The 20,154-nt window shown below is 44.8% G+C and overlaps 2 protein-coding genes across 4 annotated transcripts in view; both read right to left on the bottom strand.

The window, feature by feature from the left end:
- Positions 1–9,701, bottom strand: part of Trap1 (TNF receptor associated protein 1) — a 42,242-nt gene extending 32,541 nt beyond the window's left edge. For both annotated transcript variants that reach the window (XM_023711538.1, XM_023711539.1), the window contains exon 1: positions 9,551–9,701. In XM_023711538.1, the coding sequence (XP_023567306.1) occupies positions 9,551–9,638 (88 nt within the window). In that variant the 5' untranslated portion in view covers positions 9,639–9,701. The remainder of the gene's footprint in view (positions 1–9,550) is intronic.
- A 5,258-nt stretch (positions 9,702–14,959) lies between these two features.
- Positions 14,960–20,154, bottom strand: part of Crebbp (CREB binding protein) — a 153,586-nt gene continuing 148,391 nt past the window's right edge. For both annotated transcript variants that reach the window (XM_004627820.3, XM_023711344.1), the window contains one exon: positions 14,960–19,673. In XM_004627820.3, the coding sequence (XP_004627877.1) occupies positions 17,532–19,673 (2,142 nt within the window). In that variant the 3' untranslated portion in view covers positions 14,960–17,531. The remainder of the gene's footprint in view (positions 19,674–20,154) is intronic.

The raw sequence follows: 20,154 nt of genomic DNA, 5'->3' as shown, positions 1-20,154 counted from the left end.
CACACACACACACACACAAATAAATAAAAAATAAAAAATAAATAAATGTAAAGAAACAATGGAAAAATCACCATCAGGAAAATACCAGTCATAATTACAGTAAGTATAAGTAATTAATGGATGTTTGTCACAGAATATTGACATAATCTTTTTATTTATTTATGTTGACATAATCTTCTTAAAATATTTATTTATATGGTGCAGAGTCTCGCTACACAGCTCAGACTCACAGTGATCCTTCTGTCTCAGCCTCCTCAGTTGGGATTACAGGAATGAGCCACCATGCCTAGTTCTGAGGCTGGTACAGCATGTGGTACCGGGGATCAAACCCAGGTCCTTGGCTTGCCACACAGGCACACAGACTGCAGAACTATGTCCCCAGCCCCTATATAATCTTAAAACACTCCCTTCACACACAAAATATTTATTGCAAAGAGAAAAGTGGTAGAAGAGGTATGTTTCCACTGACTAGGTGACTACTATCATCAGATGAGATGTGTCAACATCATGTGAGGACACAGTCTCTTTCCTGGTGTTTTCTTGATCAAACTGCATCTATGTCTAATCATAGGACAACAGCGAACAAACCTAAATAAATAGACATCCTGTAAAATAAATAGCTAGAATTCTTCCTAAGCATTGTGATCCTGAAATACAGACACACTGAGGAGTGCTCACAGACTGGAGATACAACCAGGATTACCTAGAAACTAACACAGGGAGGCTGTGTGTGTGTGTGTGTGTGCGCGCGCGCGTTGGTATTTCTGCACTATTGTGGAAGAGCTCAGGAAGTATGAAATTATTTCCAAAACTAAAACTTTCAAAATAAAAACTAGTTCTTTAAAGAACATGTTTGGCTGGGAGCGTGGTGACATGCACCTGTGATCCTACCACTTAGAAGACTAAGGCAGGAGGACTGTTTCAAGCTCAAGACCAGCCTGGGCTACAAAGTGAGCTCAAGGCCAGCCTGAGCTGCACAGTGAGGCCCTATCTCAAAAAGACAAAAAAACAAACAAACAAACAAAAAAAAACCTTGTACCATACTTATGCCTGTTTGCTCATGCATGAATACACATCTAAAAATGGAATTACTGGATTGGAAATTATGCATTTATGTTGGGATCAACGCTGCCAAGTAACCCATCCCCCATGCTAATCAGCAATGTGCTCAAGTGAGTGTCACTCCATGCTCCTGCCAAGATGGTGGTGTTGCTTACCCATCAGGTAAACATTTCATTGTACATTTACAGTTTTCCCTATTATGATCACAATCAAGCACTTTCCCTTTATGTATGTATGTTAGAAGTTCTAGTGATGGAGGACCCAGGATCTCAAGGCATAATAGCAAGAACTGTACCACTGAGTTACACCCTGATCCCTCCATTTTTTTGAGACAGGGTCTCACTAAGTAGTGTGGCTGGGTCTTGAACTCATTTATGTAGCCAAGCCTGGCCTTGAACCCACAGCAATCCTACGTCAGCCTTTGGGATGTTGGGACTATTGCTCCTCTATATTCTGTAGGTTTTTTGGAAACATTTTAGGCTTGGGCTGGCAAGATACCTCAGTGGTCTAAAGCGCCTGCTTAGGCAAGCTTAGGCAAGCACAGGGACTGTGGTTTGATCCCCAGCACCACATGTTGCGCCAGCCCTGCCCTAGGGTGGGCTGAGTTGGCCACAAAAAAGAAAAAGAAAAAAGAAACGTTTTATGCTTTGCACAGAATATCTTGTGAACCACCCAAGATGTTGATTTACTTGTTCTTTACCTCTGGCATCCTTCCACAATGTTCTAATCACCCTCTACAACACAGTACTCAAAATAGCAAGCTCATATAAAAGCAAACTGAAAAAACAAAAAAAAAAAAAAAAAAAAAAAAAAAAAAAGGAAACTAAAAGAGAATATGATAGAATAAAAAAAGTCCATGGATTTTGTTATGTAGTTCAGACTGGTCTTGAACTCACTTTGCAGTGCATGTTGGCCTGGAACTTGAAGTAATACTCTTGCTCAGCCTCCCAAGTGCTGAGATTACAGGCATGCAACAGCACTCCCGGCCTGCCCTTCCATATTTTAAAACATCGCCTATTTCATTTTTCACTGATATACTCTGATGATTTTTCTACTATACTTTAAATCTTTTTCTTACTGATTCGTAAATCTTGATATATTAAGAAGGGCTGGTGAGATAGCTCAGCAGTCTAAAGCGCCTCCTTAGGCAAGCACAGGCAAGTGTGCGGGGACTGTGGTTTAACCCCCAGCACCACATGCCTTGCCAGCCTTGCCCCCAGGCAGGGCTAAGCTGGCCACAAAAAAAAAAAAATTAAGCAAATTAGTCTTTTATTTATAAAGGTTATTATTTATCAAGATTAAACACAATTCCTTCCTCCATATCAATTACTTTGAATGGATTTAACATGTTGTTTACAATAGTAGCTATAAGCCCTCATTGGTGGAAAAAGGGAAAAAAGAAGCAATCCATATTTCTACTGGAACTTTAAGACTCTTCCATAATTCAAACTTAGATTAATCAATAACATTACTAAAAACAGAAAAAAACAAACAAACAAACAAAAAAACCCAGAGCAGCTGGGGAGATGGCTCAGTGGAATAAACGCTTCCCTGGCAAGCACAAGGGCCTAGGTTCAATCCCCGGTTCTAAAAAAAAAGATACAATTTCAAGTTAGCTGAATTTTCTACTATAACATCAAGAATAAATCAATATGGTTGGGCCTGGTGGTGCATGCCTGTAATCCCATCACTTAGGAGGAGGCTGAGGATCTCCTCAAGTTCAAAGCCAGCCAGCCTTACATAGTGAGTTCAATACCAGCCTGAATTACATGACAAGACCCTGTCTCTACAAAATCAACAACACGAAAAACAATAAAAGCAAGGCATATTGCAGCACACCTATAAATCCAGGCTATAGGAGTGGCAAAGGCAGAAGGGACATAAATTCAAGACTAGTCTAGGCAACTTAGCAACTTTGACTTTGAAAGATCCCGTCTTAACAAAAAAAGAGCTGGAGATATGGCTCAGTGTTAAGACTATAGGTTCGAAACACACAAAAGAACAGACCAAGCACCTGCAAGCAGGCGCAGGGACTGGAGTTCAATCCCTGGGCCTGCTGTGCCAGTCCCATTCCTGGGGTGCGCTGAGTGCCCCTGTAATTCCAGCTCTTGGGAGGCTATAGAAAGGTGGATCACGGTGAGTCCGATTTAGTGAGACCCTGAACACCCTGTAAACCCTGAACACCCTGTAAACCCTTCTCTAAAATAAAATAAAATTTAAAAAAAGACCAATAAAGGCCAGGTTTTGTAGTATGCTTATAATGTCAGCTACTCATAAAGGTTGATACCATAGAATCACAAGTGAACTACCAACAGGGACAATTTAGTGACCGTCTCAAAATAAAAAGGATTAAGGGTATAGTTCAGTGGCAGAGTGATCCTGAGTTCTATCCCCAATACTGAAAGATAAACCAAGAGTGCAATAAATCTGTCAGACCAGACAGTAAACAAACTATCTTGTCTTCACATTTCCCCATATCTTAAAGGAAAAGCCACAAACCTCAATGTCATACCACAATACCCTCGTTAGAGTATCAAGTGACTTGGGGTTACACTGAGTATCTGACTGTGATACTACACACCTCTCTAGGCTCTCACACATGAAGATACTTACACGTGCATACACTCGCACACACCCAGCCACTGCTCAAGCTGCTGCCTGTGACATCTTCTCCAGGTGAACTATGTCAGGACCTTGCCCAGAGCCTATGATCCATTAAGGCCTCATTGGTCCCATGCCATCCACAGTAATTTCTCCCTATTGTGAATTAACAGCACTTATATTCCATAATGTTTATTTAAAATTGTGGCTATACGTTGGCTCTAGGATTTCTCCCACTAATTTTTTAAGGTATAATTTATCTCATCAAATTAGGGCAAAGACAAATTTATATTCCTTAGTACTAAACACTTGGAGAGCAACAAGTCATACTTCACAATACATCAGAGCATTCAATCCCCGGTTCTGGAAAAAAAAAAAAAAAAAACAATACACCAGAGCATATATTATATAAGTTGATCTTTTTCTAGGCATTTTTAATAGAAGTTCAATAATGCTGTGCCCCAGCCAACAGACTGAGATGGCCCAGAGAATAGCTAGCTGTCCTATAGGGTCATTTTAGACTGGTTTGCAGGGATGAAAAATGTGTCTGCCAGGTGAGGTGGCACATGCCTGTAAGCCCAGGACTCAAAAGGCTAAGGCAGGAAGATTACTGTGAATTTGACATTAGCCTATACTACACAGTGAGTTCAAAGCCAGCCTGAATGACACAGTGAGACCCTGTCTCAAAAGACCAAAACCAAAGAAAACTGTGGCTGCTCACTGGGGCCACTCAAGTAAGACAAATAAATAAAAATACACTGGTACTGCGCTATTTAAAAAGCTCACCTAGGGGTCGGGGAGATGGCTCAGTGGAATAAGTGCTTCCCTGGCAAGTGCAAGGGCCTGAGTTTAATCCCCGGTTCCGCCAAAAACAAAAACAAAAAAAAAGCTCACCTAGTTGGGGACGTAGCTCAGCAGCACAGTGCCTACCTAGCAAGTCTGAGGTCAAGAATACCAATAAATAGTTCACTTATTTTCCTACAAATCATTTATTGTTCTTACTGTGGTTTTGCTTTGTAAGTGTTTAATTTATGTGCTTTGGAGACATGATGTTTTAGGCTCTGAGAAAGATGTGACTTACTTTTCTGAAATTACATAAACCAATCATACCACCTCTAATCTTACATGTGACAGTTAAGAACAATGTCCCATTTATTTATTTATTTATTTATTTATTTAATGTATTTAGTACAGGGTCTCACTACACAGATCAGACTCTAGTGATTCTCCTGTTTTAAGCCTCCTAAACTCTGGGATTACAGGTACACCCCACCACAGCACCCTGGGGATTGAACCTTGGCCCCTGCATCTGCCTAAGCAGGTACTTTAATCCACTATTTAGTTTTAACTCTACTACAGAGTCCAGTATGACTGAGCTGTATCTTACCACACCAACCTTCCTACAGACAGCCACAATGAATTTAGGGGGGCCAGGAAGATGGCTCCGTAGAATAAGTGCTTCCCTGAGAAGAGCAAGGGCCTGAGTTTAATCCCCAGTTCTGCCAAAAACAAACAAACAATGCATCTAGGGACATCAATAAAAACAGACTACACAAAAGCTCTGGAAAGGGACAACAGCAAGACATGCTGAAGGGAAACTGATACTTTTGATAGTAACTCCACAAAAAGCAGGTTATTGGTCAGGTCAATGCTAAAAATATAATAAAAAATGTATATAATGTGTACTCTTTCTGCCTGGGATAACCAGAAAAGATTAGAGGGGGCGGGGAGATGGCTCAGTAGAATAAGTGCTTCCCTGGCAAGCGCAACGGTCTAAGTTCAATCCCCAGTTCTGCCCCCCCCCCAAAAAAAAATCAGAGTAACAACAGAAACTAGAAAATGAGGGAAAATTCTTGAGAAAGAAAAACTTAAAATTCTGCAAAAATAACTCCAGATACACACACACACACACACACACACACACACAATTTAGTACAGGGCTACAGGGTCTCACTATACAGATCAGACTCATAGTGATCCTCCTGTTTTTCAGCCTCACAAGGGTTAGGATTACACGTGCACTCTACCACGCCCAGTCTCAATTGCTGTGATCCCTGAGACATGCTTCTGTAACTCTAAGCAACTCACCTAGGATAAGAGTTAAACTGCTGCCTATGAGACAGTTTTCAGCTGGACCAACGAGGGTAACAGCCCATTTTAAAACAGAAACAACTCTTTAAGAATAATATCAGAGTCCAGAGAATTAACAAAACAGCATCCACAATATCCAGGATGAAAACAAAAAAATTACCTGACTACACAAACACAGAAAATAAACTACCTGTTCAACATAAGTGTCAATCCACAGACAGTGATCTCCAAAATACCCAGGTGTTGGAATCAGAAAAACAAGGATCTTAAAATAACCACTACAACAATGGTTTAGGACATTAAAACACAATGTAACAAAGATGAAAGGTGAAAAATACAGATATGTAAACTATAACAAAAGGATCCAAAAGAAACTCTAAATATAAACATACATAATGTTGGGTACAATGATGCACTCTGAGAAGCTGCAACAGGAAGACTGAATTTCGAACCCCAGTTTGGGCAATTTAATAAGACCTTGTCTCAAAAAAAAAAAGGGCTGGGGGACTGGTCAGGGTGCTGTATGCCTGTAATCCCAGCACTTAGGAGGCTGAGGCAGGAGGACCAGGAGAGTCACTGGAAAATCCAGCCTGAGTTACAGAGGTCAAGGCAGCTGGAACAGCATAGTGAGACCCTGTCTCAAAAGGACAAAACAACAACAACCCCACAAAAAAACCCCCTGAAGTTAAAAAAAAAATTTATTGAGATATAATTCATATACATTCTTGGGAGGCTGTAAACAGGCAGATTACTATGAGTCCAATCTAGTAGTGAGACGGTGAACATCCTGTAGACCCTTTCCTAAAACTAAAAAAAAATTCATATACAGTTCATCCATTTAACACATACGATTTAGTGATCTTCAGTATATTCATAAATTCATCAACTGTCACTATTATCAAATTCCACATTTACTTTTTCTAAAAAGGCCCAGCTGGGTATGGTGGTACATGTCTATAATCCCAGCACTTGGGAAGCTGGGGAGCTATGAGAGGGAGATTGCGAGTTCAAGACCAGACTGGGCTACAAAGTGAGCTCAAGTCCAGCCTGAACTAGCAAGATCCTGTGTCAAAAAGACAATAAATAAACAAACAAAAAGAAGTCCCATATCCACTAGCATTCATTCACTTTGCCCCTCCCTGCAGGTCTTGGGAACCACTAATCTATTTTTGTTTCTGTAGACAGATAGATTATATATGGAACCAGAATGCATGGGTCTTGTGTTTAACTTATTTCACTTAACATGTTTGCAAGGGTTGTCCATGCTGCAGCACAGGGAGATGGTGATTTAATCTCTTTGGGGATATCCTTGAATAAATTCTCCTTTTTACCAAAATAAATGGTGCGCTTTGATATGGTCAGTGGCTATCAAATGAACTTGGGCACATGAACCTGAGAGGCTGATAACACAAGGGGTAAGTGAGCTGAGCTCACAAGTCATGCAGGAGGATTCCACAGAGAAGCACGACATATCTTACTCATGAAGTCAATCACATGCTAGACTCTAGCAATACTTCCCCATGAAGAGGAAATGGCTAAGATTTCTGGATTTCCTATATGGATGGATTCCTATAACCACATTCTTTCTCATTATATAAATCAAGTATTTTCTTGGCTAAATTCATTCATCACTCAACCCCCTCAATTTATTGTCACACTTACCACATAGGCAACAATGTTAAAGGTGTCTGCAGCACTGCAACCAAGAACAGGTTCTGTATCTTAGACTCAATAAATGGCCATGAAATAAAGTCTTACTATAGCTAGTATCCATGCAAAACAGGATCTCTTTCATTCAGGGCAGGTTTTGTTGCTTTGCATTTTAGCACTTCTCCAGGCCTTGGTATCTTTAAGGCTTTAAGGTTTAGGGGTGTGTGTGTGTGTGTGTGTGTGTGTGTGTGTGCAGGGTCTCACTATGCAGCTCCAACTCCTAGTGATCCTCCTGATTTCTGCATCCCTAGTGCTAGGATTACAGGCAGGCGTGTTGCACCATGCCCAACTCCATTGCTGGCTCAGCAAGCCTGGGGGCCGGGCCAGTGAAGCATGCAGTGCCAGTGTTTGAACCCTGGTCCTTGCACTTACCTCAGCAAGCACTTAGTCCACCTAGCTATATCGCCCAGACCTAGGCCCTGGCATCTGGTTCAACCACTGGGCTGCACCCACAATTCCCTAGATGACCTTTTTTTTTTTTTTTTTTTTGCAGAACCAGGGAATGAACTCAGGCCCTTGTGCTTGCCAGGCAAGTGCTTATTGTACTGAGCCATCTCCCTGGCCCCTAGACGACCAGTTTTAAAAAGACAAAATATCCAGTGTCGAGGGTCAGGGAGATAGCTCAGGAGAATAAGCACCTGCCTGGCAAACGATGGTCTGAAGTTCAATCCCTGGTACTGCAAAACAACAACAACAAAATATCCAGTGTTGGAAGATACTATAGAATAGGGAGTTTGACTCCCCGATAGTGGGACTATGTTTTTTTTTTTTTTTTTTTGGTGTGGGGGGAATCTATAAATTGATAAGACATCTGGATCACAATTTGGCAATCATCAGTTAATATTTCAAAAATGCATTGGTCAGGGCCGGGGAGATGGCTCAGTGGAATAAGTGCTTCCCTGGCAAGCACAAGGGTCTGAGTTCAATCCCCAGTTCTGCCAAAAAAAAAAAAAAAAAGCATAAGCTCTCAAACATAAATTCTAAAAAACCTCACACATGTTCATAAAGATTTATGTACTCAAGAGTTCAGGCATGGTGGCCCATGCCTGTAATCCCAGAGCTGGGGAGGCTGAAAACAGGAGGATCACTAGGAGTCAGGTTAAAAAAAAAAAAAAAAAAAAGATTTAAGTACTCATTCTACACAACACTATAATAAAATTACCTGAAATAATAATCTCTATTGTGGAAAATCCCAGCACCTGGGAGACTTGCGACAGGAGGATCACTTGGGAGTTTGAGACCACTCTGGGCTACATAATGTTCAAGACCATCCTGAACCACATAGCAAAACCCTGTCTCAAAAACAAAGCAAATAGGGCCGGGGAGATGGCTCAGTAGGATAAGCGCTTGACTGGCAAACGCAAGGATCTGAGTTCAATCCCCGGTTCCGCAAAATTCTGCACACGTATATGTAAGTTTATGGAACTGAGTGTGCTGCGCCCTGAAGGTTCATCAACCCCTACTTCGTGATTACTTTTCTTTCTTTCTTTTTTTTATTTTGGCAGAACTGGGGATTGAACTCACGTCCTTGCGCCTGCCAGGGAAGCGCTTATTCCACTGAGCCATCTCCCCAGCCCCGCGTGGTTACTTTTCGAATGGAGAGTGGGAAAGGAAAGATTGATGTCATTTTCTCTCTACTCATCGTTGTAATTACCAATTTCAGGCTCTGAGAATAATTAGAGTCCACAATTCAGAGTAAACAGTCTGTCTGAGGTCAAACAGCCCTGAACTGGCAGGCAGCTGAGTCCAACGTGCAAGGAAACGAAGGAGCGAACTGCCCATAATGACTTGGGTGAACACCAACGCCAATCCGAGGCCCCGACGCGGAGGTGCCCCGTACACCCGAGACCTCCCGACTCCATTCTTCCAAGCGGAGGACGACACCTATTTATCCTGGTCTGACCGGCTCCCGCGACCCACCCGTGTCCGGCGACAAGAAAGACTAGCAGGCAGAAGGTATCTGGGAGGAGGACGCTGCAACGCAGCACCCAGCTCCGCGCGGGACCCAATGCCCATGCGACACGTGCCGCTACCTCGCGCCTGTCTAAAGAGCTTGGCGGCTCAGAAGAACGCCGGCCGCCCTCACCTCCCGAGGCGGCCGCCAGAAACGGAGGTCGCAGTGGAAGCCGAAGACCGCGGCCCCACAGCAGCAGCGTCCGAAGCTCGCGAGCCATATCTCCCGTCCCCAGAACCTTGCGCGCCGCTGGCTGGCTAGAGCTGGGGTGGACCCTTCTCGGGCGCGGCGCAGCGACGTTACGTCACGAGCGCGCCGGGCTGCCCCGGGCGCTGCCTGATGGGGCGCGGTCGGCCCTGCAGCCAACGGGGCTGGGAACGGGACCTCGGTGACCTTGGGTCGGGTTGTAAAGGACGATGGTCTTTTGCTCTGAGCCTGACAACCTCAGACCCGCGCAGCGAACTACACCTGGGCGTGTGCTGCTGGAAAACTTCTAAATCTAGGAGACCAAAGCGAAGGCGAATGAATGACAAAAAGAGATTCCACGCTTGACCTGTCGATACCAAAATGTAAATTCAGTAACCAACATCACCAGCAGAATGGATGGACTTGAGGACTAACGGTATAGCTTAGCGGAACAGCACTAGCCTAGCATTCTGCAAAGCCCAGGTATTCGATACATCACAAAACAAACCAATTTACTTGAGATTGTAAAGTGATGCTGCAAAGAAAGACCCAAGATAGTGCCTCCCAGGGTCCTGGACAGAGTTGGTTGTTGGAAGAGGGTGGTCCAGGAATGCTTGCAGTTTACAGGTGACGAGGATGCCCCTCGAGTTCCTGATTTAAATTAACAGAGGGGAAATGTAAAGGAGTATGCAGATTTGGATGGAAGAGCAGTCTTCGCCTCTGGGTTACTGTGGCAGGCTATTTGGTTCCAGCTTCAGTTGTGGTCACCACCCTATCCAACACAGCCAGATCTCATTACCCTCCTCACGCAGCATTCCTCAGGGGTATCCCCTGAACTCTTATAATTAATTACAAAGCATTGGGGCTGGAGAGATGGCTCAGTAGGATAAGTATTTCCCTGGCAAGTGCAAGGGCCTGAGTTCAATCCCCGGTTCTGCAAAAAAAAAAAAAAATCACAAAGTACTGTCTCAAACCCATAGGTCCCACAGTACCATTGGACCTGGGTCCCTACCAGGATGTCCTAAAGGAATTGAAAGGTGTCCATCTCATATTTCATTCACTCAGTAAATTATCTCTATTAGTGCTGGGGCACTATATTGGGCTTGTAGAGGCTTTTCAGGAAGGGGCAGTGATATTCAGCAAAAGAAAAATCTGGGCTTCTATTAAAGGTGAGGGCTGGGTGTGGTGGTGCACAACTGTAATCCTAGCCTTTGGGAGTCTGAGGCAGGAGAACAGCTGTGAGTTTGAGGCCAACCTAGGCTACAAGGTGAGTTCAAGACCAGTGTGACCTACACAGTGAGACCCTGCCTCAAAAAAAAAAAAAAAAAAAAAAGAAACCAACAATTTGGAATTCAACCATCTCTCAAGGGTTGGGGACAGTGATAGATGCTTTCCAGAAATCTGAAGGCCAGCTGCAGTCTAGTCCCTGTGGTTGTCCTTCCTGATGACACTAATTCTGGCTGCCTAAAATCTGACAAATGCGTCTTGCTTGACCTATGACCCCTCACTTGCTCTAATCTATCTCCAAGCTTTGAGAGCATGGGAACAATGTTACTGTGTAGTAGCCAGGCCTCAGCTTATTCTTTGCTCTCCCATTCCCATTCCAGAAAGGAGCACAATAATCTTCCTCTTCTCAGCAACCCACACCTGTGCCAAGGTCAAAGGAGTTCTGGGCAGGGTCAGATGTGACAATGGAGGAAGCCTGGCAGCAGGAAGCCTGGCTGGTGGGAAGAATAGGAAAAGGATCCACAGCAGCAATGTAGGAACACATTTCTCAGCTACCTTCCCAGACTCCAAAAAGGCTCCTAGGGGCCTATGGATATAGATGCTTGCTCTATCTTGGAACGTCCCAAATATCCACAGTTTTTAGGTTCTCACAAGTAGCCCCCCCGCTCAACCTGAAGAGAAAAAACTTCCACAGACCAGTGTGTTCAAACAGGAAAGTCCCCTCACTTAACCTAAGGAACAAAAATAAGGCTTTATCAGTATGGCTCCCAGGGCTGGTTCTCATGCTTAAGAAAACCCTGTAAATCTATAGAAGGACACACTATAAATCACAATACCACTGTCATCCTGTATTTTCCTCCCCTCAAACAGGTGCCAGACCTATCCATGACTCCTGAGAAATTTAAGATTTTACATCTTCCTCAATGAAAGGCCCCTTCCCATGCCTAGGATATAAAGCTGGCTCTCTTCCTTTGTTCATGGTCAATGACCTGCTTGCTTCTGACCAGGGTGCGCCCAGCCTGAAATAAAGATGTTGTTTGCTTCAATCATGCCTGTCCTAGTGGTCTTGATTGTTCCTTGGGGTCTAGCCTGATACCAGCCAGGCAGGGGATGCCTGTAATCCCAACACTCTGGGTACCTGAGGCAGGAGGATTCCAAGTTTGAGCCCAGTCTGGGTAACTTATGGAAGATTGTCTCAAAATTAAAAAAGGGCTAGAGATACAAGGAGGCAGGGTCTCACTATCTCACCCACACTGGATTTCAATTCTTTATGTAGCCCAAGCCAGCTTCAAACCAGTGATCTTCCTGCCTCAAATCTCCCAAGTGCTGGTATTATAGGTGTGTGCCACCATACCCAGCCGCCATACACATTTTAAAAACTAGTTTGCAAGAGGCTTCCTTGTTGTGTGCCCAGGGTCATGGGATGCAAGATCAAACTTCTAGAGCCCATAGCAATTTCAACCTTCTTGTAGACATGGGGCAGAGGAAGGACTTGGGCCACTACACTAGAAGCTTGATGCTCTGGATACAAAGTTGACAAAAAGTAGACTAACATTCTTTTTTCTCCAGTGGGTTAATCAACAGTGGACAGGGGGCTGGGGAGATGGCTCAGTAGAATAAGCGCTTGCCTGGCAAGTGCAAGGGCCTGAGTTCAATCCCCAGTTCCAGAAAAAAAAAAAAAATCAACAGTGGACCAAATATACATGCTGATCCCATAAGCCTTTTTTAAAATTTTTTTCCCATAAGCCTTTATAAGGACTTAATTACTAGTATGTAGTTAGTGCCTGTGTGATTTCCATGCATGGCGATTCTGTCCCCAGGTCTCCCGATACAGGCTCTGAGTGAACCTGTGGGATAAGGAAGGGGGGGGGGGCTGCAGGGGTTCTAAAAGTTGAAATGAAGTTTATTTTGTGTGTGTGTGTATGTCTTTCTGAGACAGGGTCTCACTATGCTGCTCAGGCTGGCACTGAGCTCATTTTGTAGCCTAGGCTGGTCTTGAATTCACAATGACCTTCCTGTCTCAGCCCTGAGTGTTGGGATTACAGGTGTGCCCACTACACCCAGCCCAAAGGGCTCTTTTTTGAGCCCAGAGCAAGAGCAAGGCTCAAACTAGGCACCCTGCTGAGCTTTCCATGCTCTGTGAACTCCACCAAATCACTTACCTGCTTCCCTCATAGGGTAAATGACTGAAATCCATTTAAGTAGCATTTGTTACATATTATAACACTTCCCCATCTCTTTTCACTTTATTACCCATATAATGAAAGCAGGATTTGGGGAGCTCACTTAAAGGTTAAGATCAAGGCCCTATTATAGGGCTTCTTGTTGAGGTAATACTGTCAGGGAATTGTTTCCATCTCTTTAACCTCACAGAGGCCGCAGGCCCTCATTTTCTACAATCTAAACTCTCAGATCTTTTCCCTTGATAAACACCTGCATGGCTTTGTGCAAGCTATGGAAGTACTCTACCGCTGAGTTACAAGCCATCCTCCTACAACATTTAAGGTATTTCATAACCATCACTTCCCTTTGAAATTTTGTGAATAGTGACATAACTAAGAGTCCTAGTAAATCCTCTGTAGAAAGATAGCAGATGCCATCTGTAATCACAGCCATTCATGAGGTTAGGGAAGGGTTGCAAGTTTCAGGTCAACCTAGGACAATTTAGGTTCTACCTTAGAATTTAAAATATTTTGTAATCCTAGCAGCCTGGTAGACTGATGCAGGACTGCAAGCTTGAACCTAATTGGGCAAGTTACTGAGATCTTGTCTTAAAAATTTCTAAAATGCCTTAAACTGTAACTCACTATGAAGGCCCTGGCCTGCCTCACTCTGTTACTGAAAAGAAACCAAAAATTTTTTTAAAAAGGCAGATGTAGCTGAGTGGTAGTGCTTGATTAGTATGTTAGGCCCTGGGTTCAATCATCAGTACTTGTAAAAGAAAACAAAAAGAAATGGAGGGGCTGGGGAGATGGCTCAGTGGAATAAGTGCTTCCCTGGCAAGCGCAAGGGCTTGAGTTCAATCCCTGGTTCTGCAAAAAAAAAAAAAAAAAAAAAATGGAGATCTGAGCTAGACACAATGGTGTACACATGTAACCTATGAGTCTGAGGCAGGAAGATCTGTCTTCCTAAGACAAGGTCTATGTAGTAAGCTCTCTACAGAGCCCAGGCTGGCCTTGAATTTAGGGCAACACTTTAGTCTCAGCCTCCCAAGTGTTGGAATTACCGGCATAAGCTACCACTATGATGGGTTGGATTTTGAATTTTTAAAAAAATCTACTTAGTACGGGGTCTACAGGGTCTCACTATGTAGACTGGACCCGTAGTGATTCTGTTTTCAGGGTCCCAAGCGCTGGAATCATAGGCGCATGCCACCAAGCCCAATCTCAATCGCTGTCTCAGTGCACTGTGGGGGTGAGGCCGGCACAGCACAACAGGGCAGGGATTGAACCCTGGCTGCTGCACTCTGCCTAAGTAGGCACTTCAGTCTGCTAAGCTATCTGGCCGGCTCTGTATTTCTAATTCATGAGCCCCAAAATTTGGAGAATGACCCCACTCCCTCAAATTTTAATGAAACTGAACTCTTTCCCCATCCTATGTACCATACAATTATAATTTGTGAATATAAAATTAACGTATAACATCCCTATGAAGCTGCCATGTATCTTTATGGTCCCAAATGGACTGTTATTCGTATAGGCTACCCCATATCTGCTACAGTACTGTGATTGTAGCTCCCAGCACACCTTTAATTTTGAAATTTCTGGCAGCACAATGGCTACCCACCTGCCATCAGTACTTCGTAATTTTACCACAGAATGTTAAAACCACATTTTGGTTCAAATGAAACCTTTGGCTTCATATTATAGCAATTAAAACAAATAGAAAGTTACATTATCTCCACCCTAAGAGCTTAAGAATCAGAAGGCATATTATCCAGACTTTGTTTTGGTACCAGGAATCTAACTCAGGATCTTGTGCTTGCCAGGGAGACACTGTTTTATTTTACAAAGACAGTGTCAAATGCATGCTCAGTTGAGACAAACTCAACCAAGCATCTTCACTGTCATTAGCTGCTGTGCTAATGCTAAGGACCATTAGCCAATTGGAACCATCTTTGAATCCAAGCAGTTTTATCAGCTTTTATTATAAACACCAGCACATTTCAAGTTCCCTCTTTTTAATCACAAATATAGGACTTTTTTTCTTCTCTTAAGTATACAGCATGAGACACAGCATCTGGGCTCTCCGGCTTACAGAAATTTCCTTAGGACAAGCTTAAGAGTTAGTATCCACAGGCCACACCCTTCATCACATCCTGACATCTGGATTGCTCAAAATGGTTGCATAGGATGCAGACTCCAAAGAGGACGAGGGCAGATATTTGAATTCCAGGATGATCTGAAAAAGATGCCCCCAATGCTCTCAGTAAAAGGGTATACACTGAAGATCACAGCCTTCTGAGCAAGGGCTTGGGACCTGCTTCATGTTGGAACATATGGCTCAGTACTTCCTTGATAGCAGAAAAGGAGATTCTCAAAAGGATGGTTAATGGGCAAGGACCCAGCTAGGACACATCTCTACTGAAAGGCATGCTCTTCAGTTTTGGGATGGGGTGGAGGAGATTGGCTGGGAGTGTTAAGATTGTGGTCTTAAAATCACCCGACTTAATAATCCAAATTTCAACTCAAGATTCAAATCTACTTAAAATAACATTGCACCTGTCCAATTTCCTTTTCAAAGCTTCTTCAAATTTAATTTCAAATGAATGTGTATTTTGAAAACTCTTAACATGAAAACCAAGAAGCTATGTGGGCCATGATTTCTGAATTTAACACCACAACCCCTTCACCCCATTTAGCTCTCCTTTTGCATGGAAGACAAAAAATAAAAGGGGGAGGGACACTAGACTATAGAGGATGACCTTCAGCTCCCCTATTGATGGTCCTTTTCAGACACATTTACTGTCAAGCTTGTGTCACTTGCTTAGTAAGGGCACCATCAACTGGATCCTACCAGAGGGTGGAACCTACCTCTTGGTGGTCCCCAGGGCAGTACCTGGTGTTCCTGAGCTCCCCTGCTAATAAGGCCATGAGGGATGACTGACAGAGGCATCCTTCCTACTGAATGAAGGATAGCTGGTATTCTGGGGGGGGGGGGAGGGCGCAGGCAGTCAGGAACCACCTAGAGCACCCTTTGTATCAATTCTGAGACTTGTTTATATAAAGGATGGGGTGGGGGCATCCTGCCTAAAGGATAGAAGCCTTCCCTCCAGGGTCGGCTGGCTGTACAACAGGAGACAGTACCACAGAAATGGGTTGGAAGCACAGTGCTGTTTCATACCCACTGGTGTTCCTTGCAGTGTGGGTGAAATTTCCCTGTGAGCATCAACACTGCAAGGCTGACACTGAGTGGCTGCCTCAGTCTCTGGGAAGGAAGGTGGCCGCTGGCCTGTTTCCCAGCTGCTACTCCCATTGCCACTGGACCGCAGCCCCAGCCTCTCCACTCCAAGTGAACAATCAGAATCATGTCTTACAAAGAACAGACTCCAAAAATATATATATAAATAAATAAAAACCTTAAACATTCTTACAGGGATCTTAAAGAACAGAATACATGTTAAAAATTTCAGTAATTTATATCAATTTTAAGCGATACTTTATATACAATGGGGAAAAAAACACATGCATAGTCCAAATACAATGTTGAAAACAGCATTTTCATAACAAAAAAGCCCCCGAACACTAAGTGTTAATACCATGTACATGAATTCAAGAAGGACCACCCTTTTTGTCTGTTGCACACAGTTTATTTAACAATATGATATAAGAAATGAGTTGGTACTTTACCATTCTATACAGTGATTGAATCTTCTTGAATTTTCTTATTTATAGTAATTATAGCACTTGCATGATTTACACTAGAATTGCTTTTCCTCATTTCAAGTTTCACATAGAAGAAAGAAAAGAATGCTTCTTCTCTATTAACATTAGCATGGTCTAAGAGAGTGATCATCCCTATTTTTGTCTAAAACCAGTTTTATCAGAGAAACAAAGCAACAATTTCTACATCTGCAAGACAAGAGTTTGGCTTAAGCCAGCATGTATAGATAGATGTGTGTGGGTGTGTACGTGTGTGCACGCCGGAGTCAATTCCTATCGTCCAGGGGTAATACTTGGAGACGCCCACAGAGTTCACTATAGAAAAAAAATCTTCCCGCAACATCAGAGTTATCGGGATACATTATAAGATGCATTATTTCAGGAACCAGTTTCTGAATATTATTTTTCTTCTCACTTTTAAACGTAAGTGTTTAAAGTCTTGAAAATACAAATAAAAAATATGAATATAATGAACTTGTTTTTCCCGTTAAAAAAAGGCATGAGTCACCAGCAATGACGACAAAAAGAATCCAAACAAGCCCCCCTCCCCCCAAAACAAAAAGGAAAAACAAAACAAAAAACCCAAAACAAAAAACAACAAAAAGAGAAAAAAAGACCAGATATTTAAATCAACTGGTTTTTAACAAAAAATATATTCTTTGTATTGTTTCTTTAAACATTAATCCACCTTTCCATGGCTTGGAAGTCAGTTCCATCTAGGAATGAAAAGAACCTAGATGCCTGGATTTTCAGTACAAAAGGTCCAAGAACATGGAAAAAAAAAATAAAAATAAAACAAAACTGATGCTCTCATAATGCTACAAACCCTCCACAAACTTTTCTAGCGTGTCTCCCGTGGTGTCACCAACCAGGGACAGTTCGCTGGACAGTGCGCTCCTGTTGGGGGTATTCAGCTGGGGGAGCATTGCACTCTGTTCGGGGTTTCCCAGGTGTCCCTGATCCATGGAGCTGGCCATGGTAACTGCAAGTCCGGGGTGAGGGGAACCAGTCTGGGGTGAGACATGGTGTGGTGAAGGCTGGGGCTGTATCCGTGGTGATGGGCTGGAATGTGGAGGCTGGGACTGGGGCCGTGGAGACTGGACAGGGGCTGGAGACCGCACCTGGTTACTGAGGGATGTGGTCATCTGCTGGCCAGGGAGATGTGAGGCCTGAGGCTGTCCTGAGAGCATGTGCTGCTGGGGGCTCATGGGGTTTGGTTGGCCTGGGGAACCGATCTGCTGCTTCATCTGTTGTTGCTGCAGAATCCGCTGCTGCAGGGCCTGCTGGATATTGGGGGTACTGTCTGCCCCCAGTCCAGGCTGCCCCATTTGGCCAAGCTGTCCCATTTGAGCAGCCATCTGGCCCATGGAGCTACCCTGGATAGGAAGATGCTGTTGCATGCGCTGTTGCTGCATGGCTGGGGCATAGCCCCCAGGTCCTTGTGGCTGCTGGAACTGGTTGTGCCCAGCCATGCCCCCAGCCATGCTGGCACTGCTTTGCTGCTGCTGCTGCTGCTGTTGTTGCTGCTGCTGCTGCTGGAGCAACTGTCTTCTCAGCATCTCTCGGTACTGGGGATTCATACTTGCCATGTTGGGGTTGTGTCCTGGGTTCATGATGTTCAGAGCCTGGCCCTGGGGGTTTAAGCCTCCCATTGCCTGCTGCTGCGGAGGGACACTGGGCCTGGGCACACCAGCCTGCATCGCATTGAGATTCTGCAGGCCAGGCTGCTGGTGCATGCTGGGCTGTGACTGCATGCCAGGCTGTGACTGCATGCCAGGCTGAGGCTGCATGCCAGGCTGGTTGGCCACATACTTGGCTGTGCGCTGTTTGATGAAAGCTGCCATTAGCTGTGGGTTTGACTTGAGGATATTCAGCACCTGCTGCTGCTGCTGAGGGGAACTGGGTGACTTCAGGGTCCGTAGCAGGTCCTGCAGGGCACTGGGTGAGATGCTCCTGGGAGGCTGCACATTGGGCATCCGTGGCCCGGCTACTGCAGCTTGTGCCTGCATGGACATCACAGGCCTGGGCATACCTGCCATTGTCTGTTGCTGGGGGATGGGTGCCTGTTGCCACTGTCCAGGCTGCATGCTGGGCATGACAGGCCCACTGACTTGGCTAGGTCGGGGCACATTCAGGCCCACAGGGGCCATCTGACTTCCAGGAGTTCCCATGCTTGTACGCCCAGGGGGCATGCCATTGTTAATATTTACTCGGTACAGGTGCTGCTGTTGCTGGGCCTCACGCTCAATCTGCCGGGCTGCTTCTACTGCCGCTGGTGGGGGCTGTGCAGGAGGTGGGGGGGCCTGCACCTGGTTGGTGGGCTTTCCAGCGGACACTGTCATGGGGGGCTGAGTCCGGGTCACACTGGGGAAGCCAGCTGGTGACATACTCACGGGAGAGGGCTGAGGCTGGGAAGGGGGCTGTGGTGTCTGGGGTGTGCTGGGCTGTTGTGTGGGGGTCCCAGGTGGTGCTGAGGTAGGAGAAGGCAAACTCTGCTGAGGCACGTTGCGGGTGTTCATGGTAGCCATCCGTCGACGCATGAGCTGGGCCTGCTGCAGGCGGTGTTGGATCTGCTGCTGGCGGAGCTTGTGTTTGATGTTGAGGCAGAAGGGCACAGGGCATTTGTTTTCTTGGCAGTGTTTGGCATGGTAGCAGCAAAGAGCAATAAGCTGCTTGCACACTGGGCAGCCTCCATTGGTCTTGCGTTTGCAACCCTTGGTGTGCTGCACAACCCGCTTCATCTTCTGGCAGGATGGCAGTGAGCAGTTGGCATTGCGGCACTGGCAGGCATGAACAAGGGACTGGATGCAGCGCTGGATGCTCAGACGCCGGGACTCCTGGGGGCTCTTGGACTGTGGCTCACCCTGGCTGCTGCCCTCATCATCCAGCCCCAGTCCCCATTTCACCATCTTATGGGTGTGGCTCTTTGTGTTGTAGCAGTTGATGCAAAGATCGTAGTCCTATAAAAAAGGAAAACAGACAAGCCAATATAAGCACAGGGCCAAGTAAGACCAGACATACTGGTCACCCCTCCCCATCACTGCCTCTTAGCTTCGGCCTAGCCAACCCCCACCGCCTTTTTTTTTTTTTTTTTTTTAGAACTGGGGATTGAACTCAGGCCCTTGCTTGCGCTTGCCAGGGAAGCGCTTATTTCACTGAGCCATCTCCCTGCCCTCCCCCCCTTTTTTGCCTTTTTGAGACAAAGTTTCACTACGCAGTTTAGATTGGCCTTGAACTCATAGCACTCCTCCTGCCTCAAGTTTTAGGATTACAGGTGTGTACTATCATGCCTGGCTGCTTGGGCCTAATCTTTTTCCTGGTCACACACAGGATACAGTGTATGCCTAAGGCTCCTTTGCAGTAGAAACTGGTCCCCTTTCTTTATTCCTCTATTGTCAAAAAGCACTGCTACATCCCTTTGATTCCATATTTACACTATGA

The sequence above is a fragment of the Octodon degus genome, unplaced genomic scaffold (genome assembly GCF_000260255.1).
Source record: "Octodon degus isolate 3935 unplaced genomic scaffold, OctDeg1.0 scaffold00021, whole genome shotgun sequence".
NCBI classification, from domain to species: domain Eukaryota; kingdom Metazoa; phylum Chordata; class Mammalia; order Rodentia; family Octodontidae; genus Octodon; species Octodon degus.
This window is presented reverse-complemented; position numbering and strand designations above follow the sequence as displayed.